This window comes from Ptiloglossa arizonensis, chromosome 4 (assembly GCF_051014685.1).
Source record: "Ptiloglossa arizonensis isolate GNS036 chromosome 4, iyPtiAriz1_principal, whole genome shotgun sequence".
NCBI lineage: Eukaryota > Metazoa > Arthropoda > Insecta > Hymenoptera > Colletidae > Ptiloglossa > Ptiloglossa arizonensis.
Window position 1 is genome coordinate 18119664 of NC_135051.1, and position 24973 is coordinate 18144636.

The following is a 24973-nucleotide window of genomic DNA, read 5'->3' on the forward strand; positions in this document are numbered from 1 at the left end:
TTTTGTGGAAGTAACTGTATGTACTTATATATCTGGGAACTGAGTTTCTTGTTTTTATTTTCACGAAGAGGTTAGAGCGCGAACAAAGCACTTTAAAGATAGGAATATAGTATCATTGCCGGGAACTACTATTTTGCATACAATAGTTTGTTGGACTAGACATCGTGCCGAACTGCACACAGGACCGTACACATTGTTTTTCTACCTTTACGTCGTGTTTCAATGCTAAACGAGATTAACGAAATTTAATCTTGCCACCTTAAAATTTATAATTCTCTGCTGGCGCCCGACTGTTTGCACCCACGCATCGTTGTCCACAATGCATGCTGCACAGACACGTCCGTCCGTTATTTTAAAATCCATAGTTCCTAATTTCGTACATTGACTAATTTAAGGACTCGACGTTCCAAAATTTAATATCTGTTAATTATCGTTTAATACGATTGAAACGAAAATAGTTTGAAAAAATATTAATGTTGGCCATAATACAAAACTTTTTTTTATACATTTCGTGTCAGTCGAGCGTGAACACTACCCAGCGAATTAATGCAATCGTAACGACCTTAACAATTTACATTCTTGTCGATGCTTCCAAAGAAATAATTTTCTCAAGCAGAAACAATGCCTTTGTTCCGTTTTTCCATCAGGTGTTGCATTGCCTTCTTCCTAGCCGTCAACCTTGACAAGTACAAAACGGGATAAATACTAAACTGTGCAATAAAGCAATTTCATCGTCGACTTCCTGTTTATTAGAATGGCTGCAAAATAGCGGAAGCTCCACCATCTAACCTAATTTGAAACGTCAAGTTTCGTAAACGTTCCGTATTTGGTACATTATTCCTACGTAAGCTGGATGCATATAACTCCATATTGTTATTGGTATGAAAATTAAATCGATTAACATTGTATACACGTATGTAGCACGAAAGTTGCATATAATCGTGCTCTTTTGCGCGCCAACAGTACCCAATTTATTAACAACGTATCTATAGGAGCACGACATATATCCTCTCGGCGAGCACGTTTTATCTCCCACGTTTGCAAACTGCACAGCGAACCGAAACGCACGTGCGTTTTGCAAGAGGCAACGGGAGCGGGTGTTGACTCATTTCGCGCGAGTTCCACGGCTGCGTCGTTAAACTTGCTCTTGTCCGTCGCAGCTGCGGTAGAGAACAGAGTCCACGTTTGATTCCGTCTCTCACCCGGTATTGTTCGCAAATTGTTTCGCGACAATTCGCATTAAGTATTATTTCCATCTTTGTTTCGGAAAATCTTGCGGTGTCAGCAGCCACGTGACAATTATCTCAAACTCTCGGTCGCCGAACGAAGAACACGCAGAAATGAATCGAGGAATACGTATCGAAACTGTCCGAAATGATAATGCACGTGCAGCGACTCGATTTCTCGTTTCGGTATTTCGTTACAGTATTAAAGGTCGATAGTCTTTCATGGTAACTGCGATCAATCCTCCGAAAAGCTTGTACTCGATTGATAACTTATCGTTACCAGTCAAGTTATCCCTAATTGATTTGTAAGAGGAAGGAAAGGGTAATAAAAATAAATTTTACGATCGTCTATACCGTACAAAAGAAGTTCAAGAAAAAAGAATTTCAAGTGTCGTGTATTGCGCTATACATACATTTGCTCGTCCGTAATCGTTATTATTAGTAACTACTAAAATAGCTGTCCTTTTTATCCGTATTACAGGCAGATAAGATAAGGAAGGAAACTTCAGTGTTGCGTCAGTGAAACATTGCCGTTTCGTTTCTTAAATGCGTACATGTCGATATTGAAAATTACATTACCCCAATATCTTGCACGACAGATGTGCTCCTCTCGCTTTTTTAGTAGGAAGATCGATGCGTGATTTGTTAACCTCGAAGACCTCCGCGAACAAGGCCTAACCTACATTTCCTTGGGGATCGCGCGCAAAAGAGGCAAAACAACGAGCCGCGTGTATTCCCTGAGCACATGTGAGCCACATCGCGGCACCGATTTACGAAACGGCAATGACATTCCATGGCGTCGTAATTTTTCCAATCGGGTAACGTTCAAATGTGGCCGCTAAGCTCGAGGCCTTGGCTATAGGCAGAAGTTAGCTCAAGGACGACGACCGCCTGTCTATTCGAATTTCATCATGGTGTGAAGCTAAGCAGGTGAATGTCAGCCCCTTGCGCTTCATGCCCGTAATGAGACACATCTTTGCGGTATAATAGTGTGCACGTCGGATAGACTTTATCCGATTAAAAATAACGACTGTGTAAAATATTACCATAAACCTTTTCACGTCTTGTTAAAGTGACGGTCAAAATTACTTCATTTTAATTAGAATAATTCGTTCTTTCAGGATAATTAGCGCGACCAATATTGTATTATTATAATATTTTACTTAATATAACTGTTATCAATAATGCAGATTAAAGGTTCTACTTAAAACGCGTCAGAATTTGTCCGGATGGTATCTTCCAATTAATTTTACAAAAGACTACAGAAACGATGACACTGTACAGATAGCTTCGAAATATAAAAACACGCGTTCGTTCGTAAAGCCTGAGAACTTTTCTGCTTGCTGATATAAAAATCTTAGGGGTCAAGTTACGATAACTATTAGCTTACTATCGTTCGCAACAGATGTCTCGATTTGAGCGAAAGAAACTGTTTAACCACTACATCAATCGTACCAACATATCACGTATCGTAACTCTCGATTAATCGTGCATAAAGTAATGACGAGTTACAGCGAGACTAGTAACCTAGCTTCCGCGGGTATCTTGGCCACTTGGTTACAGGTGGCACCTGTATGCTTTAAAGCGGAGGAAACGGCAGGTCGAGGAACGTCTAGCCATCCGGAGGGAGCAGGTTAAGGCGCGAATATCCGACATATCAGATTGGTGAGTCACGCGTCTTGTTCGATATGTTCCGGCTACCCCGTTTGCCGCCCACACGACCTGTGGTATGACTCACCGACGATTCTTGGAAACGGAGCGCGACGGTCATTTGAAAATTTCGTCGTCGAGCGACGCCACTGCGGGCTTCTTCAGAAACAGTACCACGAAACGCTGTTCCTATAGATTCTGGTACTCTGTACTGCTACGACACTCGGGCAAGTTCCGCTCCAATGGCACTATCGATTACGCAAGAACAGTTGTACGTATCGCCAATAAACGGAACGAGCAATGAAATGACTTTGTAACGGTCTCACGAGTCCAATCAGCGCTGAAATAATTGTAAAACAATCACCGTCGCTAATCGCCTATAAAAAATGTGCGAGCAAGGTTAAATCTTTAGAATTTGGGACATGTACATGGTCTTAACGTTGAAAGAAAGGCTCTTGAGATATAAGTAGGCGGGCATGAACATTATGGAGATAATAGGTGTGTTTATGGTGTAGCCAAACAAGAGCCACACACTCAGCACTCAGCACTGAAGAACCCTTGACTAAAGTATATCGTTCAAAATTGAGACAAGTAGTTTAATCGCTATTTTCTTAATAATGTTCGTGCGCTTATTAATATTATTCGGTATAAACGGTAATTGTTTCAATACTGATAAACCAAATATATTAAAATTGATAAAGTAACAACATACATATAGTACGAGATTTCATGAAATTACAGATTATATCACAGATTGCACTCCCATAAATGTTCTCAAACTATGTACCATTATCGCAAACATTTGCATTTATGTTGCATGTAAATGTGTACTATTTTATCAGACGATTAACATCTCATGACAGTGCCCCGACCAGTATCACCCGTTGCTAATGAGGATGAGGTCGTCCCTGGATCAAGCGTCGCAAACGTGGCGCGGCAAGCGCTGCGATTGGTTGCTTGGGAATAGCTAGTGACGTCATATGCGTTCGTGGAGCCCGATGGACAGAGAGAGTCGAGCAGATCGTTGAGCCGAGGACCGAACGTGCGCGAACCTCGAGGTATTCCCCCACGGTATGAGTCATCGGGCGCAGTTTCACACAGTTTCGGGCAAAGGAACCTGCGATCCGTATGTGCTGCCTTCGAGTTCTCCGTAACGAGGATCTCTGAGTGCCTTTTCAGCCGAATCGGGTACATCCTTAAAGAGGTTATAAACGTACGCGAACCTAGCCGTCGACTTTTCCTTTCGCGCGAAGGAACAAGCCAGGTAATCCCGTAGCGCCTCGAAGACGTAAACATGAAGCTCGACGTATCCGACGTACTTTACGACAGCTCGAGCGTGTCCAGCGACAGCGGGACGTCACAGAGCTCCCGCGTCAGCCATGATTTTCTCTCCAGCATCGCGAATTCGTCCATACTACACAGCAACGTAAGTACTCGTCGAGTAGTATCTTACATTTAACGTAGAAAAGTCACGTCCGTTGTGAAAAAATAGATTTCTACGTGTAAATATGGACGCTTACGCAATCGTAATGCATGTATACATGTATGCATCTCTGATAAACATCGTTCACGTGATTGGACTAACGCGTACGGGAACTTCGTAAAAATATTCGGACAGCAACATCATCGCGAATAAAAGTCTGCCAAGTCGTGTTACGTAACCAGGTTTCTTCGAATGATTAAGCATTATTCGAATAGCTACCGTTCATTGTTTGCTATAAACTCGAAATTTCTGAGAAACAACGCATGCATATTGTACCAGCGTTTAAAAGAGATTTAGATGGCAATTGTCAAGTATATCCCGAGTATATGGAATGCGATAAACACTTAGTTTCTTCGAAACAATTTGTTCGCTGAAAAGACAAAAAATACACGGAATACAACTACCGTGATGTGTTGTTCGTTGCTTTTTATTTCGACGTTCGATGACTCTTGTGATTGATTTCGTCTAAGGACAGTCGTAAGAGGGCAAATTCGTAAAATATCGTAGCGATTATTCGCAGTTAACATGAGCGTTCTTGACAACCGTGTTAAGTCTGGCCTGTAACCGTTCCGTCATTCGTAGATGGTACACGCGCCGAGATCTAAATTTATAAATTGCATGGCGTCATCGCTATAAACTGTTCAACGTAAAAACATATTTTTCGATTTTCATAATTCTCAAGGGAGCATTCGCACATGGTTCCGATAAGAGGTGTAGCGCGTCGAAAATAAATGATCCTCGCGCGTGACGATAATATACGTACGTAAATGTACTCGGCAATGTGTGCATATTCAGATAAACAACTTTCATTCTAGTCCCAGCTAGCTAGGTATCCATTTAAGGCGCACGCTGTGTGCGTAAGTATCGCCAATAAACTTCCGAGTTACTATGGAGTTAGCCAATGAAACGCTGCCTTACATGCTAACGTCCATTCACTGATCTCGGCAGATCAATGATCGTTTGCAACTGCACGGAAGCGTTGCAACTATATTTGTGGAGACATATCGCGAAATTATGAAAATCGTAAGACGGAAATCTTTTTACCTCTTAGTGCTTCGGTTAGAAAATGTTTCCTTTTAACAAAGAATTAGTAAATAGAAAATTGAACGACCAAATCGGTAGTTAGAACAAAGTGAAATTTCCCGAATAAACGTTTATTCGACTATAAGAGTGACTTTACAAGAATCGAACAATACCATTAAAATATTAAAATCGTATACACCGACCAATTCTTATCGAATACGCTCGGCAAAACAGGTTCCAGTTGCACGGTTTATGTATTGACGTCGAGTGTCTTTATAGTGACAAACGATTACGACAATTTCCATTTTTCTACTACTTGCGTCACATCTCGTATATCCATATATAAAAAATTCTCGACGAACATTTTCACTTAGCGTTAAGTAATGCTATAGACATGTAAAGAGTATAAACGCATAAAATTGAATAATTTTGGACGACGAAGGAATAAAATTCTTAGGCACGGTACGCACAGTGCGCCATGGACAGCGTTGCGGGGAGGGCTTAACACGCACCCCCGTCGAGAAGTCTCCCCTTGCACCCTACGTATAAATTCTGTGGCCGACGATGGTATTGATCTAGCATTTCGACTGGCATGGCTTCTGCTGTCCCCAACAGCTGTTTTATAAAGAACCCGTACACGGTCGCCTCGTGACAGCGTGGTCATTTAAAAACACGCGCGGATACACGGACACATATGAGTTCAACACGTGTACGTAACCTTAGCATACACGCGCGCGCACGTCCACGAAAAACAAGCACACGTGTCTCTCGCGAGCAGAACGATAGATCGTAATACTGCGCAGCATTAACGTTACGAGCAGATAGTCGGCCGAGCCAGCTGTTGTCATCTAATTATCTCAGTTGCCATTAGTGGTAGGGTTCAGGCAAAGAAATCGACCGATAATATGCAAATATTAAGGACAAAGAGAGAACGCTCGGGAAGTTCGAGTAGGCGAATATAAAAAATATTAGCGAGGAAAGAATTCCGAGAAAGGTTGCATATATTCTTTGTTCTCGGGTTGATAATGTGGGCGGTGACCGTGTTTGAATATTAGGCACGGGGGAGAAAGAATCCGTCGGTGGGTCGAATAGCGTAGCTATGTGTGGGTACTTGGAGAAAGATTCGTATCTAAGTATCTCTTTTAAAATATTCCCATCGTTTGTCTATGCAGCTGCTTTATCGATAGCCTGTGAGTTCGCAATGTTCCCTGTATCTGATAGACAGAAAGCGCAAACCTGCAAGTCACACGTTCTTTGTTTCGTAAACAGAGACGCGAGTAGATGGTAGCACAGAAGTGGAGGTCGCGTCTAGACGGTAGCATACGAGTGGGAGGGGTCGTACCCGGCCAAGTGACCTTGAACGGTTAATATTTTTTCCGCGCGTATAGTAAACGTTACGCGTTGAACCTTTCAGAAATAATCACTTGTGAAAATAATGCAGAAAGTTACAGCGATACAAAAACGGTGCACGCTTCGATAACGCAAAGTGTATTTCGTGGAATTTATCTTAACTATTAGTCACTATTTATCGCGGGAAATGTTGCTCGTGTTTTACTACGAAACGCAAAAAAAAAAAATATTCGTCAACTTCGAGCTGCACTCGCCGATAGAGCGGTGTCTCGTAGCGGATCGCTTCTCCCCGTTCCTGGTCCCCGGAGAGTCGAGGAATTAATTTCTTCGTGCGTCTTCGATCCTTCGTTTCTCTTGGAAATACGTACCGAAAGACGTTGAAACGATTCCCAGTTGTCGTAAATATATCGCAGGGAATTGTGAGCCTCCGATCGGCAACAGAGTCACGAAGGTATAATCTTGTTCCTCGTCCTTCCTCGCCTATTGTGTTCGCTTCGTTCTCGGTATTATGCCTGTTCGTGTTTTATCCGTGGCGAGAGTAAAAGCACGCGGATCCTTCGACGCATAAAAGAGAACCGACTGATTCACGGGCGGCTCATCCGATTACTTATTCCCCTTTGTCTGGCTTGAATATTCAAAGTGCACACCCCGTGCCCGCGGTTTATGTGGTTTTTCCCCGTAGAAAGGCCGATCAAGGCTTCCGCCTTTCTCTCGTACGATTTTCGGTGGCGATTGTTATGCCGCGCGCGCGCGCGACGTGTGCCGCAATCCGCGGCTTTTGGTTTACCTACAAACATTCGATTGACCCCGCCAACTTCGCCGTGTACTCGTTTAAAAAACAACGACTCTTTGTGGACGCGGCGAACAAAGCCGACTCGTCGGTCCTTTGCGGGATCTTCGATTTCCTACACCTTTATGTACTCGATGGCCTCGCGAAGCTTTATGATTTCTCTGCCTACTACGTGACCGGGCAATTCGTTAACACCGAGGCACGGTTGCTGAACGTTTTAAACGATACGAAATAACTAAAACTGAGGAATAGATTAGATAATTAATTATGAGATGAAATATTAACAGTAAGAGATTAATTAGATAATTATAAGATGGAATATTAACAGTAATAGATTAATTAGATAATTAATTATAAGATGGAATATTAACAGTAATAGATTAATTAGATAATTAATTATAAGATGGAATATTAACAGTTTCGCCGTACAACTTGCATGGTATTATTTTAATTTTTTATGGTGGGTTGAAAATGTGCAGAAATAATACCTGAAATGCATATTAGGGTATTAGAAATATGGAACATTTCTTAACCGACTATGGCCCAAAGAGTTAGATGTTTTCGTTACCTCAACGGTTTCCAGTCTTTCACGCTGCGTCTTCCAGCCACTGTCCCCCTCTATGATTAACTGCGACGGTTTTGGTTCGGGCAGCGAGCGAGCGTGGCCTTCGACAGGCAATTAAAAAGTAATCCGTCGAAGTAAGTGACATCTACCTGGAACAATTAAAGCAAATTCCAGGGAGATTATCATCGGGCGGCGATGGACTTTGCCCTACTTTGCAAAAAGAATTGTTTTTCTCGACATAGGCTCGGGAGAGCAGTCAAAGAGAGTCCAAACGTTTTATTATAGACAGTTTTAACTGTGCATGAATCACGTTCTGTTGACATTCGTTTGCTCTTACACTATCGCGAGACTTTCTGCCAAAACAAGATTATAAATCTGAGGAAGTTGGTAGTTTTCTCACGGAAGCTCAAGGGACCGATTGTATAAAATTTTCTTGCCCAGCGTGCATCAAAGGGCTGCTTTTGTGGTGTTTAATTCTTGAGGAGTATTATTTTTTCCGCTGAGCAAAACAAGACCGTAAATCATAATTCCCTGCTCGGATGTCGTTACCTACCTGTTTGAGGGACAACACTGACAATATTCTCATTAAAGGCAGTGCCTATAATAAAGATAAACATTGCATGTTTCTGTCATAACAATGATTGTTAAATTTTTATAAAAAAATTACCGTTCTCAATTCACGCATTATTTAGTTTCGAATCGTTATTTTATTACAAACTATACAAATTTGACAATATATTTCATTAAATAAAAATGTTCAGTTTCTTCGTAATTGTGAAAATTTCTTATAAATTTAAAAAATATTATTACATATAATAAAAATAAATTTTAACTATTCATATCACTTCTAAGAATTGTAAAAATTAAATATAAGAAAACTTCACGCAATTCGGTGTGAAGTTCATAAAACATTTCCTATCTAGACACCGTTACGAAATTTGCAAACATCGACTTAACGCGTTGTTTCTTCGAAGCCGTTTTTAATCTCGGCTCGTATTCGATGTATTCGACAATAACTGGCGTTCCAGCTTTTTTTTTTATTCTTGTGTAAAGTACGTTCACACGTACGTTGCACTGGACTGGCAGAGTTCGTTGCACGTGGACGTACATGCGTATATATCGAAACAAGAACAAAGAGCTGTGCATGCACGAGGGGATTCCCGGTACCGAAATAGTAGTAACCCCCGGTTTGCCCGCGCGACGGATGATCTTTTGCAACGATAGGTCCTCAACGTCACAATAAATATTTTTTCTATTTTCGTAGTCATTCCCCGCATCTGCGTACAGACACGCAATAAACTACGCGTTAGGCATACGAAATTTAATGCGACGTCGTTACGTCGTGCGTAGCACGAAACGAGAAGAAATGGCAAACTGGAAGACTCGAGCCTTGAGCTTGTACATGTTACATGCCAAATCTCCCTGAGTAACTCCTTGACATATTTCCAATGCTGTGTTTAACAGATACACACTTTATATATACAGTCTCGCAGTACCCAAGACGTAGCATATTTGTAATTTTTAACAATTTATTACCTGTGTAATACGTTACTTGCAACGAGAAACATATTTAATGGTTCAAATAATTATCTCATCGGGTATTAAACGAGATGCAAGGATCCGTAAGGCTTGTTAAAAGATACTCTAATATCGTGCTCGTAAATGTTATCTGTGATTCCAAGGCGCTTAATGTTAGACAGAGCACGTAACGTTCGTACTGAGCACAGTGTGATGTGACTTTAAAAGAGGACATCTCCCTTAACTGTATCTGTTGGCAACCGATAAGCATAAATAAGAACCAAGCGGCGATATTTCTCATTAGATGCAATACTTAGGTACGATGATTTCGCCGATTACCGACTAGTTAGTTCGTAAAATTATACAAGTTAACGACCGCGCGTAGTTTACCTGGAAAGAAGGGGATCTAGTTCTCCGTGGTGCGTTCCCCGATTCTGTGGAAGTGGTCGTCGCGGCAAGCAGCCTCGGCGTACGAGGCTCGTTGATTGGCCGCGCGCTATCGCGCGAATCAGCAATCAAGATGGCGATGACGTCACGCGGTGCTTGCTCGACTCTGATTGGTGGGGGGTCGAGCGGCTGTCTTTCTATATAGTTTCTCAGTCACATTGGCGGGCTCAGTTGGGATACGTAAGCACGCGCGACTGTAGTCGATCACGTTGCACCGCTGTCGCATGCTTGAAGTTTGTACGTGACAGTGCCGGACAGACGATTTACACGCGTTACTTATGCATTTGAACGACTGTGTGCCTTTAACAGAACTGTGTTATTGGTGAATTAGAGTAGGTGTCCGTCGCGAGTGTTGATTTTGATAAACTCTCGACAGAACTATCTCGCGAAGGAACAGCGAATTTTTTCAGTGAAGTTTTGAAAGCGAAACCCGCTCACAGATGACGCAACGTGTACCTAGCGCAGGCTTTTACGACAATATTGTCGAAGATCACACTTACACGATGTTTTCAATGTACCCGCCGAATTTTAACCAGTCTGATCCATGGCAGCTGACGAAAGAAGAGAAGGCTATGGTAAGAGAAATTCTTTTGACAAACGTTTATATCGATTTTGTTTGTTACCCGTTACGTCAATCGTATAGAGTGCTGAATTCGCAGAATGTGTAAATGTGTTACGACAGTAAAATGCGAGCACCTTGTCGAATCGATGCAAACGAAACATCGATTGTGTGTCCGAGTATTCAGGTGTCACAGTCGAAGGTCGATCGATATTCGAACTAAAAGTAGTTAACGAAGTAGGTAGTTTTATCTTGATTATAGTCACAGTCGATTTACGATTATTTGCGTAAAGCAGCATTGGAAATACTGTTCGAGAAGCAAGTGTGAAAGTGAAGAGCGTCGCACAGTGAAAATGAGCAATTAAGCTATATAGTAATTGAAGTTGTGTTAGCAATTTAATTTTCGTAGAAATTTCAAGGGAACGTTATCGCGTAAAATTTTTAAACTCTACCTGTCGAACTTCTACATTTTCTTTTAATTTCTTAGTTTATTTGTCACGGTATTTTAACTGCATTCTTTTTTATCTTGCATTAATAATAATAAGTTCTGGGAAAAATCGAAGTTAAACGTCGGGAAATAAAAGACTTCGTAAAAAAAAAAAAAAAAAAAAATTCGTAAGTTTAGTTGGCATTTCCTTATCGTGCTTTTACTATAATTGCATTTTCCTTTCTTAGAATGCACGAAGGTCTTCCTAAAAGCCCGCGTTTATTATAGGCTATTACATAAGTGGTTTTACGTGGTGTTGAAGGTAGTTCTCATCTTTTGGCGACTAATGTCGCCATTAAGAAGCCAGATTCTTGCAAACCTCGTCTCGACTTTCAGGTAAACGACTCCACGAGTCGTTTCAGATGTCGATACTTATTACACGATAAGTCTCGATTTTACGATGTCTCCTTAGTTATTTCCCCATTAAGTACCGTTGAATGTAATTTTACAATCGCCCGATCAAATATTCTCGATGCTATATAAATTTAGACATTTACTTACAATGCCGTTATAGTATTAAATGTAGTGATAAAAACATGTAAAAAAATTCAAGTGATCACAGATAGCACACTACGTGTAAAAAATAAATCGTAAACGCAGAATCGAAATTTTTCTCGTACGACGTTTCCTTTTGGTGGAAATTGATCTTGAATCCGTTCGGGGCATGCGCGCGCGCGCGCGTAGCCCGCGTACTTTTAAAATTGATTTTCTCGCGAACGAAATTTCGCACGAAAAAATTTTATTCCACATTTTCAATTTATTTTTGAAACAATATTCAAATTCTTATTTAACGAAAAAAAAAAAAAAGAAACTCTTACCAAGTGCAACTTTTTTACACTTTCATAGATTAAACATCAAAAAATATAGTTAATGCAATTTATACTCTATTGTATCCCCGTGACCTATTTAAAATCAACTTTTATGCTCGATATTTCATAATGCACAATATTTTATGTCCGTTACAATGTTCATCGTCTGGAATCATGTGGAACGTTAATCTCCTAATTATTTTGAGTAATGCGTATCAAGTACGCGGAATTTTCTTCATTCTTGACAATTTCATTGGCCGGCTCGAATCCTCCAAAAACATTCCCCAATTGTTTTGAGCGATATGAGTCGTTGAACCTGGGAAACGATCCGTCGGAGAAAAACAAGCTCCCCTCTCTCACGAAATTTAAGAATTCTTTGTGTGCATGATACCGAAGGAAAACAGTTAAATCTGACAGGAAGCCCAGAGTTAACGCTCGTTAACCCACCAATTAGAGGGTTTAGTTAAACGAAGGCAGGGTTAAGTTTAGCGGGAGCAATACGAATGGGTCATAAGGCAAGAGGTGTCATCCTGCCTTTTAGCCTCGCGAGACAGACGATCGTTTTCTTCACCGTCTTCTTCGCACAGTACTGACTCTGATAATGTCACAATCTACTGCCTCTTAAAATGTCACAATCTACTGCCTCTCATAATATCACAATTACTGCCTCTCATAATCTCACAATCTACTACCCCTCATAATCTCACAATCTACTACCCCTCATAATGTCACAATCTACTACCTCTCATAGTGTCACAGTTATCACCTTTACCGTTAACTATACTTACTCTCACAGTTTCTTACGAAAGAACCGAAGAGAAAATCAAATTTTCTCATACCTCCCTCTCAAGTTGTCCAGTTGGATCAAAGATTACAATATTCGAGGAAGTACTTTGTAGTTCCATCCGATCATCCTCCTATTAGAATATTTCTCAGGATATTTTTCGATACAATACCGTTATCTTTTATTGCGATCTGCTCATTATCTACTCACAAATATTCCGTCGTTATCTTGTTTTTTTTTTCTTTTTTTTTTTTTTTTTTTTTTTTTTATTATTATAATTCACGAATTCTTATCGCGTGGAATTTCGAAGCTCCCACGTATCCTGGGATTCAAAGATCAGCTACGCGCGTGCGGAAATCCTGTGGGTACGTTCGTTGAGCATACTCGCCGAACGCCCATGGGCGTTTACCGCACGCGAGGCACCGATCGACGTTTATACACATTTGCATCGCGCGAAAGATCAAATAGTCTTGAATCTCGAGTAAAGTTAATTTTTACCCTCATTGCGGAAACATACACAACAGAGTAGAAATTTATATAAACGGAAATCTGACTTGAAAATTGTTAATACCTTTTGCAACGTCTGGAATTTTAGGTGCAAGAGTTTGCGTGTCGTCTATCGAACAAATACCTAGTAACGTGAGAATGAAACGAGACGCATCTGCGGCTCAAGTAGTATCGTAATTAGCTACTTCCGGTCTTCGTGAAAAAAAAATTTCCGTCATCGATGCGGTCACTTGGGAGAGACCAACACCCAATACGATTTGCATAAAACGTGCAACGTCGGTTATCGGTTTCTTCATTTTTTTCCCTTTTTCTTTTTATTTTCGTCGAGCTTACCTCAGTTTCGAGCGCACCACGCGATCGCGCGCGCGCGACAGATGAGTCATTGAGTCGTATAGTTTTACCAGCGATTTATGAATGAAAATCCACGCACGTGTCGCGTGCGCAGGTTCCTACGTCGTGACACGCGAGATCGCTCGCCGTTATTATTCGCGACGCCTCGTAAACATGTCGATTATGCGCTGTTCCCGTGAGACCGACCCACCGGGTACCGAGAAAAACGAACGTGGTTTGCGTTGCACGATTACGTTCGCTCGGCTGTCGCAACTGGATCCGCGATTTAGTTTTTCTTCGCCGTTTACCGAGAACTACCGATCTTTCCCGATTTCCGAGAAAACGTGCCACGTGAATCTTTCTTGTTTCCAACGTTGGATCATTATCGGAAAATAATTTGTTGAAAATTCATCGATAACGATCGGTGGATTTTTAGCTTAAACGTATATTCGTATCAGAGATAATGTTCGATAAAATTGGGCAAATCTCGATGACAAAAAAAAATATTTTCCTGGCTTTTGTATAATTACTCCTTAACTCTTTGAGCCACACTCGTTAAATGCGCGAAATGATACATCGGGTTATTTGGATAGTCGTTTCGTTTTCCAAATTGGAGAATATATAATTTAAGAAAATATTTATACGCTGTAAAAGAATCGTGTTTTATTTTTACTAAAAAAAAAAAAAACGAAATGACTTTCCGAACAACTCAATACAAAGTAACTAAAACTGAAAAATAGATTACTCAGATATTTAATTACGAGATGAAATATTAACAGTCTCACCGTGCGACTTTAATGGTTAATTAAAAACTTATTTCGTGCGTTTATTATAAAATAACGCGATAGTTATTTTAATATTTCACGGTGGATTGAAAAATATCCCATCACGAATACCAGGATATTGGAAAATTGGGACATTTTTTAATTCACTATGACCGAAAGATTCGATACAAATTGGCGAATCAACCCTATCTAGTTACTCGCTATTATCTATTTCAGTGACGCATGCGACTCGTCTGCGTTTGTTAAACGTTCTACGTAAGGTCGGCAATAACTGGTTGGTTGTAACGAAATTGGTTGTACGATAACGAAAAAAATTATACCAAAATGGTCGGAACAACGGAAATGGGAATAATAAGAGAGTTGTAATTCACCATAATCTTTCTCGACGCCGGTACGACTTTCGATAAATAAAGGTAAGTATGTCGCTTCCGTGCCTGGAACGGGATATTTATATTCCAAAAAAAAAAAAAGAGAGAGAGAAACTTGTTCATTTTTGCAACCGTTGTAAGTATAAAAAAAAAGAGATTAAATTCAGCGTACCGACAGAGAATCAGATATTATTCTTGGTACCGTAATTCTATAGCAGAGATGGAACAAATTCTTATCTAGAATAGATTAACCTTCTTTGGGAAAGATAAAGGCGTGTTTGCACCGCTTATAAATTGGGCACTGCCCGTTGCGAGCGTGTTTACGCGCTCGGCGTTTGATTTTTCGTCGCTGCTCGCGGAGAGTATTTTTCCATTGGAAACAGAACATCGGTCAGAACGCGTGAAACTTGGACTGATCTTCGAACCAGCTAACGAATTGTAAACAAAGCGTTCGACTATCGGAGAGAGCATTCGTATTTAGACGCGGTCGACTTTTCAGAATAAAAAGTATTCTATGCTGGAACACTGCGTTACGCGTTACAGATAACCGAAATATAAAATAATACAGAACGATAATATTTTAACATCGTGAAAAAGTCGAATTTTGATACGTTATTGAGTAAAGAGAATAGAGTTATTGGGTGGGAAAGTTATTTCGTTTTTTTTTTGTGTGAAAATAAAATAGGATTTTTTTTAGAGCGTATAAACAATTTTATTAAATTGGATATTCTCCATTTTGGAAAACGAAGTTTCCAATTTCCATTTCGTTCTTTTTGGTGAAAATGAAACACGATTTTTTTAGAGCGTATAAACGTTTTATTGAATTGTATATTCTCCATTTTGGAAAACGAAACGACTTTCCTAACAAACCAGTATTAAATCATTTTTATTCTTATCCAGCTACTTCCACTTTACACGATACTTGAAACCCTCCTCTTATTGGCCGTGTTAACGATGCTAGTCAAATATCGGTTACACTTACCAAAATGGCGAGTCACATCCGGAAACCCTAAGAACCATGCAACCTCGAGAACCCGAGCCGTGAAAGTTGCCAAAATTACTCAACACCAGAGCTACCAAACCTTATTACTATTCGTATCAAACGTAAATCAATTTCCAAGTACCCTGTATTTTGATAATTGTCCACGAAGACAAAGGCACCGTTAATAATCGAGTAATTTTAAAAAGAAATTACGAAACTAGTCGAGTCGACCCCCTTGATAATTCTGCTAGTTAAAATAGTTCGAATTAGTTCGTCCGGGTATCGGGAATATTTATCCGTCTCTCCGATCCACGATGCGCATCGATTGCACTCGCGAGGTTTGCTCGGTAATGGAGATATCTCGCGGAACGATCGTCCAGTACGTTCAGAAACGAACGATCGGTTGCGCGCGCTCAACGATGAAATCTCGAGAATCGGGGAATCTAATCGAAGCACGAAAAGATCCGCGATGGGGGATTATAAAACGGTCGTATTTTTCCTGGCCGCGAGTGTGCAGATAAAAGGAATCGCGTAGAACACGGCTGGACGTTGCGAAACCGCCTTTAATACGCCGCGAAGAGAGAAACGTTTGCACAATGGAGATCTCCAGGTTCGTAGCAACGAAACGTTGCAACTCGGTACGCTAATGTTCGCCACGGCCGCGAAGTTTGAGACTCTGTGGCTTCTGTGGTCGTTAAAGTGCTCGGTATTTTTTCTCTTTTTTTCTTTTTTTTCTTTCTTCTTTTTTCTCTTTGGTCTCTCGCGCGGATAACGAGCTGGTAATCCGGTGTAGTCGACCTCGAAAGGAGGTCGATTCCACGGAAAGATATCTTGCGTACGAGTGACGTCAATACGTTAACACTTTCCCCTCGAGAATGCCTCGAATGGCTGTGGACCTCTTCGGTTTTACGGTTTCGTACGATTCTACTTTTCCTCGTGGCGGCTCCTCGACCAACGTGATCGAGGGTTTTTCCCCTTCGGTCGATTGCGAAACTCGAAAGTTGACCATCTCCGACGACGACCTCGCCCCCCCCCCCCCTACCTTTCTTATCGAACGTCCTGATTTTCTACCGTAGGTGCAAACGCATAATTCTATCGACACGGTTGAAGATAGAAAATATTTGATACGTTATTTTTACGCGATGAACGTATTTGGTGATTTCAACGGATACGAAATTGCACGTAAATATGTATCGATTATCAATGCAACGACACGGTGGTATTTAATTATTAGTTTCGCGTTGGATTTAATCGTAGTGGAATTTAAAGGAAGTCGAACACGCTTTCTAAAGTCTGCGCCAGATTTCATAAGAAAAAAAAAAAAAAACATTCAGCCTAGGCAGGAACTGACAATGCACGATATTATTTTATCTAAATTATCGTCCAGAACGAGGCGAGTTTGCTCAACCCAAGGGTAAGCAAGGTCGATAATGTAGCTCGTGCAACAATCGTGCGGGGCAAATTTTCCATCGTTGTTTCTTTCACGGTGTCGTCGGTTAAATCAATTTCGATACTGTTTTTGCTTCAACGATTCGAAACATTGTGACAAACCGAGCCCGCGTGCGTCATTCCTTGCGTTGATATTTTAACAAATTCGTAACGACGACAACGGTGAACGATTGATCGGTGCTCTAACGAACCAGGACTTCCACGAATGAAATCAATATTTCCACATCGCTCGACGTTCGTTCTGAAAAATATTTAATGTCCGAGGAGAAGTGATTCAGAACTTAGCCAATTCTGACACATACCGGCCGTATCAATCGTTCGTTAATTATTTTGCATTTAAAATCATCGATATTACCAGTAGTTGTTAATTATAGGTATGTAGGAATATTTGAATAAATTCTAAAGTGATTATTAATCACGGAGCAATCCACGCGCCAGTGGTGTAACACGCGTTCTTCCAAGGTGGTACCCCTGTCGCGCTGGAAACGGATAGAAAATGTTTCTGAAAGGGCACAATCGGTCGTCGTCTCGAGATGTTTCTGACCGTTCGAAATTGATTTCCGGGGTGACCTGTATCAAAAGAGACGCGCGCGTCTCCCTTTATTCACGGGCAGCATTCTTCGTTATGGTGTTCTCGTGAAACGTTGAAGAATCAGGTTCGGGACGCGTCGCTTCTAAGTCTCGGTGGTGTTATTATTCAAAGAAAGATCTCGTCCATCTTGCCGCGATGGTTTGATAAAGTGCTCCACCTATTCAGGGTGATGCTCGCCCCCTATAAAAGGGACTTTTAGGGGTCATGGAACCCTGTTGGCCCTTTTAGGATGAGTGTGGTGATACGCGGGACGAACGTATCCAATTTCGTGAAACTATTATTCGTGGAGGCCCGAGAAGCCTCCGAACACCGGCCACAAAGGGCACCCTGGGTGCCACGAACGTGCGTTACAGTACTAAATAGTTCCATTATAGTCCAATGCATTCGAAAGTATGGGGTCCGAATGATACGCTCGGATGGCTACCACGTCCATTGAAAAAGAAGCGGAAGCTGGACATTGTCGGGGTTTGTATGGATCCGCGGAGGATCTTAATAATTTATCCCTCCGTCGAGGGACCGTAATAACGTGTACCATAAACGCGCATTGTGAAAGAAAAAAATGATCCACGGTATCGCGAGTCTCGTCTCGACGAGAAATTAATAGCGCTCGATTATTTACGTGTCCTTCCGGCAACCTCTGCCGTTCCTTCTAGACGGTAGAAAAACTCGACGCGTTGCGTGTTAGGAGACGTAAAAATGTTGCGCAGAAAGGCGGTCACGGGTCAAAAGGGAGAAAGAAAGAGGAGAGCGTGCGTGGAGTCCACGTAGTCGCATTATGTGCGCGATTATGTAGGTATTCTCATCCGAGTGGCCGCCGAAGTGCAACCAGTCGGAAATGCCTGCGCGATTGCGTCACTGGTCAGGAATTCACGGACCGTTCTGCCCTCGGAGCGTTTTCTTTTACGCCCGTGTTCTTTTTTTCCCCGTCCGTTCCATCCTTCGTCCTTACGTCCTCGCCGTGCACGTGCGACTTTATTTGTCGGTGTTCGCGAGGGTCGAGCGAGCTGCGCACGCGCACGCGCACGCTCGGGGAATCGGAGGTATACTCCGCGCAGATAGCTTGGCAAGTAAACGGATAATTCCTTCCCCTTCGCGACAGCGCAGATACTTTTGTCGGTTGAGCGTTTAATACGCGGGGTGTCGTTCCGAGCTAACGTTCTTTCGTCCATCGGCCACGCGCGTTTAATACACGGGTTATCGTTATCGAGGTAATACTCGCGGAGAGCCGAGTTTCAATTGAAAAAATGAAAAGAAAAGAAGAGAAAAAAAAGAACCGGCCGCGCGACGAGCCACATGTTGAGCACGCGGCAGACCTCGAAGCAACTAAGCAAACATATGCAGGGCGTATATCGAGCGGAAAGGGCACTCGAGTTTAGAGATAGTCGAGTTTTGTACAGAATGTAGTACTTCGGTGGAGGGCCCCACAGGTAGCGAAGCGTCGCGAGTACGAGAAGTAGTTTCGAATTATCGGTTTCGATTTCTTCTTTTACGAAGCATGTAAGTACAAATTCCAACTAGAATAGATTGAATACTGTTCGAAGAACGCTTAACCGCGAATTAAACAGCAAGCGGAGGAGGTAATTCTACAGTACGAGCAACCTTGTACAACTGTGTAGTTATTGAGCGATATTTCGCGTGATCGCAAACCAGCTAATTTTCTGCTAAATCACTCGAAGTGTGTTATAGAGATTTAACATCAGCGTTCGAAGCTCTGATAACACAGTGTCGGGGAACTGCTTTTTAACGGTGAGTCAACGTCTCCTGGAAGATTGAAAAAAGATGCTAGTTCTGATTAATGTTCCGCGAATGTGACCCAATGACGAATCGAAAATTCGGGACGCTTTCGCTACCACGTTGGATCGGAAGCAACCGAATTTCGCTATCGAACGACGCGCACGCGATCGCGCAGCGCGTTACTTCTCATAGACAATTATTATAATTACAGTGCTTTACGTTCAAAGTAGCAATTACGTATCGTGAAACACACACGAATAAATCCAAATTAATCGATCATTCTCGGGTGAAAAGTAAACGATTAAATACACTCGAGGTTGAGCATCAGTTTCGTAAGATATAGTTCTGCGTCACGAAAGACGAATTATCGCGTGATCGCCGTCTGCGTAGAGACAGAATTAGCATTCGTCGAGACACTAGACTAGTAAGTTTGTTTGCTTGTATCGAATCCCTAATATTCCCTGAAAAGCATTCGATCTTTGTCAGAGATGGAATAGGGTTTCCGTGGAAGACCAAAAGCTGTGAAGTTTTCGGAATCGTTGGGTTCGGTTGGCTCTCTTCGGACAGGACATTAAATATAGAATATTCGAAAATACAGAAAATATTTTCCACTGTGCAAAGTTCAATCGGCACTTAGACTTGCGTACAAAATATTTTGCTATACTTAAAGTATAAATACTCTAGAGACACTAGACAGAGTAATCGAAAAAGTAATCTATATATTTGTTAACTATATTTTACCGTCAATCTCTGCTTTAAATCATCCTGTACGAATAAAATTCGTTATCAAGCTGCTTCGATTTGTACATCCGGCTTGAAACTCGATTTTGGGAAAATGAAACTTCGTAGAGAAAACATGTATTCTCCAACACCCTCGACTTATTTTTTTTTTGCTCGAGAACTCTGTCTAATCGTACCGTCCGTCTCGACTCTGTACATCTCTAACTAGATGCGCTGATCTAGATATAGTAAAAATATTTGATTGGCAATGAACGAAAGAACTGACCTACAATGAACGTTCGAAACCGGAGCCTCGATGCGGGATACAGTTCGCCTGTGAACGAGGACAGGGCCGTGACGCGGACGGAATTTCCAAAATTACTCGGGGGGAAGCCCCGTCTCCCTCGGTGTCGTTCACCTCTGATCGTGAACCGCGCCGCGACAGCTCCTGTTTGGCTTTGTGTTCCTACTTCGGTGCTAAAAACGGAGAACCAGAGCCACTCTGTACTTATCTCTGTCTTTATCGGGTACTGACAGACCAGTCCAAGTGTTTTAGTCCGTGTTATGAGCTTGATGTACGGTGCCTGGGTGGATCGTCCATAAGAAACGCGTTCTCTCGTTCTACTGTGTTTGTGTATACTTTTTTTTTGTGCCGCGTCGCGTTCGAGGTGGTCCGGTGGGGACCGACGCGACTCGAACGGAAAAGTTCTGTCAGCGCGAGATTTTCAGGATTGCACGATCGGTAGAACATACATATTTCCAAAGACAATCGGTCGGTTGTGTTTGTCGAAGAAACACCGTGTAACCCCTGTGGTCCAGAGAAAAGACGGCGTGCGACCAACAACGGAGCACTGTTCTCAATGGTAATCGTTAATCGAGGCTCGGGAAAGGCCAGACTTCAATTAAGAGCCCTGGACGCGGTCTGAAGAGGCTGCTACGTCGGGACGGTTTAAACGAGATCTGAAAGAAGACTTACATCGCGAGGCAATTTCAATTCGCGTTGATCTTTCGCTTCTATGGTTTATTTATTATTTTCTTTTGTAAACCCCGAAGACTCGATTCACCGTTTAATTCCAATTTCTGCGAGAGAACAAAAATGACAATGAAAATCACTCATCTGCCTCGCGTTGAGTTTGCAAAAAAATTGCATCCGTATTGCTTCAGTTATTCGCTCGAGTTCATAATTAAAATAATTATCTAGAGTCGTAGGATACATTTAAAAAAAAAAAAAAAAATTCCGTTTAGGAATCGTTAGATGAAATACTTGGAACTCTGTGGGTCATTTTAATCTCACCTCGGTAATCGAGAGTCGGATGCAAATTCAATTTTATTCAAGTGTCGCTTCTCGGACAATTTCTGTACTCGAATAATTTAAATGGAAATACCAGATTCAACGGAATCGATTTCAATATATAGTAATTTGGTCCACGGGAAAAGTATTGCGCGACGTACTCGGAATATACAAATCTTTCCCGTTTCTGGTGGACTTCTCGGAAATTATTGTCGCTCGTATTCTCAGTAGCATATTCGAAACTCTAGGAGAATATCGAAATAACGGTGTTCGACGAGCGATGAAATTACGGCGATCTCTGTAAGCTCGTGGAATCGTCGTCGAGCACGAGCCGTGTCTAACAGAAAAGAAGTAGGAATTCGCGTGACGCAACGACACGTGCTCAATTTCGAATTTCCTGGTACGATGATTCTGTGACTTCTGGTATCGAAACCCCGTGAGTCATGCGCAGTTGGCGCCTAGCAATCAGATGCTAGAGATTCGATGAGCGCATGCAAACGTGTTGCATGTATATATATGTACATTTTATATGGTTACGTCTACTCATAAAAAAAATCTTTTTCACGACCGCAAGTGTCGCTCGATCAAATGTCATCGTGCGATAAGAGACCAATACGACACAAGAACGAAGCGATACAGCGTTGCTTTTGTCTTATTCGTAAAAATCATAGTGTTACAGTGCTCGATACTTCCGTATTCGATAACGACACGCAAAGATAAACTTGTTCCTGGCAAGAATATTTACATTTCTCAAAACGATTAGGAATATGTAGGGATATTTAGAAACGGTTAGAATAAAATATACATTCTTTCGATAACGTATATTTTTTATTCGATATTTTCTATGCGCAATAATTGCTTCTCAAATAGTTGTCAGTTGTCGCGTTGTATTTCGAGGCTGTTGAAAAGAATATCGTTACATTGATATTAATATCGTAAGGTTTTGAAATATACATACCTAATTTTGTTTTCGAAACGTTGAGGTAAGCATCGTATTCGATCTGAACATAGACACGTGACACTTGGAAATACCGATTATTTCACTTGTGGTTTCGTTTCCGCTGACATTAAAAAAAAAAATGCTGGAACTCCGTGTCTTCGGAGGTTGAGAGATTTTGTTCGATCCCCCGTTCTCCTCGAAAGTGGCTCGAGCATGTTTCGATGCTCGAATGAAGTCATCTCTTATCCCGGCTAATGCAACCTTCCCTGGTGCCTGATCTTTTTCTGTTTCACTCTTCATCCATGAGGATTCTTCGCTGCTCGCACCGAGAGCGAGTCCTCTCGAGAAAGGAGTCGAGCGCGGCCGAAGATAGCCGAAGCTACGAGGCCGAGGCCGAGTCCGAACGAGCGACCATGTGGTGATAGCGCGTTGACAGAAGCACTGTCAGTGTCACTACGACTGCCGTCGAGCGCGGTCGTCCGTCGAGACTTCTTACTTTCTTTTTTTTCCTCCTCTCTGTTTGGTTTCGGTGAACGCACATTTTTCTCCCCTCCTATCTCGTGAGATACTTGACGTCAAGTCGACCGAGCGACAGTTTCACGAAACGGTCAAAATAACTTCCACGAACGGAAGTCACTTTAGGTTAGGTTCAACTATACGGTACGTTCGATAGTTTTCGTGAACAGGCACGAGGTCGTGGGGCAACGGTTCGAGGTGAGTTTCAGGTTTTAAAATCATTTCCATTTTTGGTGCGTACGAATGGACGGGATAAAGCGTCTCGCGAATCGGCAGTATTTCAATGAAGCTATTTTATTGCAACATTGTTGTGCAGAATTACCATGCTCGAAACGTTTATACTTTTCTTGATGAACACTCGTGGGTAAACAGTTAAGGGGAAGAAAATAAAATCACAAACAACGGACTTCCGTACTATACATTTCAAACAAAGGCAACGGCTATATATTCTTTCCTAATAGCATCCTTATCTTGTTCTCTGCCTGATAGGCGATACCCGTGCATTTTGTTTCCTTTCGCTGACTGTACTTTAGACTCGTCACAGTTGGTTTCGTACACGTGCTTCTTCCCACGTCTAAGCTCACGTATACATAGCGTCGGAGTCTCCACAAATCGGCCGCGGAAATCGGTTAACCGAAGCTTCAAACCTTGACGTACAAGTTGATAATATTCCAGGAAATACCGTACATGTTTTCCTTCGACAATTTACTAAATAACGCGTGAACACAGTTTAATATTAATTTGGACGATGATATTCCTACTTTTTTTGTTCTTCATAATGTAGTCTATTACAGTTTAATCCCAGTATATTACCGTGGTATAGTTTAATTATGTATCACGATACTATAGCAGATAATAGACAGCGTTACAGTAGTACACTGCACAACTCTACTGTAGTAACACACACTGCTATAGCACTGCCTATTATTAGATACTATAATGTAACATTTTATTGCACGTACTCTATTATGATAGCGGTTACATATTAATTATACTATAAAAGTATCCGTGTCCCTGTAGTGTAACACTTTCTTAAAACTATCAATATTCAACAATAAGAAATATATGAATATATGACTAACTTTCGGGAATAAAAATGCTGTTCGAAAGTAAATATTTTTCGGTGGTGTACGGCTTCGAACAGCAGAGCGATATACGCGAAAACGGGCTGTCCTACATTTGCTATCTTTTTGATAGGAACCGAGCACCATATCACATAGAAAATGAACTTGCATGTTATGTAATTCGCGCAGCTCGCATGTCCCGTTCGCGTGCTATGGTGAAAAGCGTAACAAACGGGGGAAAGTCGTGTGCGGTCGATCGCTGCGTGTTATCGTGTTTACATTCTTTGTTCTTTGTCCGCGGCTGGTGCATCGGCGTGTTTGCACCAGATCGCGCTTTCGAGCTCGCTTCAACCTTCGCGTATTGTTCGGAATATTTCTTGCCCGAATTAACACACTGCTTTTTTTACGACTCTCCATTAACCGCGATTCGATTCGAACAATACCGTTGCCCTTGCATCGATCGATGGACTTTTTTTTCTGCGCATTTAAGGCGATCTTTCCAATTGGTGCAATTTTTACGATCGCGAAAATATTGCGTTATCGAACCCGTACGTTGCGTACGACTCGGATCCGGGCGCTGTGTATTTCGCCTCGCTGGTTAAAAAAAATATGACGCAATCTACGATCAGAAACTAACAAGATTTCATTCACGTTACAAAATTGCATCAACGATAGATTCGTATTAACAGATAGGTGGCGCGGCACGATAGCCTCACTTTTTCTCTCGTTGTTCGTGCAAACAACGCATAATATTACTATTGTTTTCCTATCGAGTCCGCAAATGGAAAATAGCGAAGTGAGCAGAATAAATGATTACGAAATTATTCCACTATGTATTAAGTTTTCCGCTTCTAAGAGGATTGGACAAAGAAGATTATAATTCGCGGCGAGTACCGCGCGGAGTTTCCTAACCTCTTTGTGGAATTAATCGACTCTCAATATTCCCGACCTGTTCTCGTAGAGTTTACAAATTTTTCACGCTTGAATTTCGCCCGGTTTTTTTA

The 24973-nt window shown here is 41.7% G+C and overlaps 2 protein-coding genes across 4 annotated transcripts in view; one reads left to right on the plus strand and one right to left on the minus strand.

The window, feature by feature from the left end:
• The first annotated feature begins 3974 nt into the window (after positions 1–3974).
• The window catches only part of Kay (transcription factor kayak), a 34970-nt gene continuing 13971 nt past the window's right edge, over positions 3975–24973 (plus strand). The window contains exon 1 of one of the 3 annotated variants that reach the window (XM_076309979.1): positions 3975–4302. In XM_076309979.1, the coding sequence (XP_076166094.1) occupies positions 4171–4302 (132 nt within the window). In that variant the 5' untranslated portion in view covers positions 3975–4170. Of the gene's footprint in view, positions 4303–10224; positions 10628–24973 lie in introns of those variants that run through there. The other 2 variants (XM_076309982.1, XM_076309978.1) reach the window with 2 other exon arrangements.
• LOC143145474 (uncharacterized) lies at positions 22256–23133 on the minus strand. The gene is made up of 3 exons (XM_076308872.1): positions 23074–23133; positions 22408–22830; positions 22256–22347 (listed from the first exon to the last, which is right to left on the minus strand). The coding sequence occupies exons 1-2, from the start codon at positions 23131–23133 to the stop codon at positions 22408–22410; spliced, it is 483 nt and encodes a 160-aa protein (XP_076164987.1). The 3' UTR covers positions 22256–22347.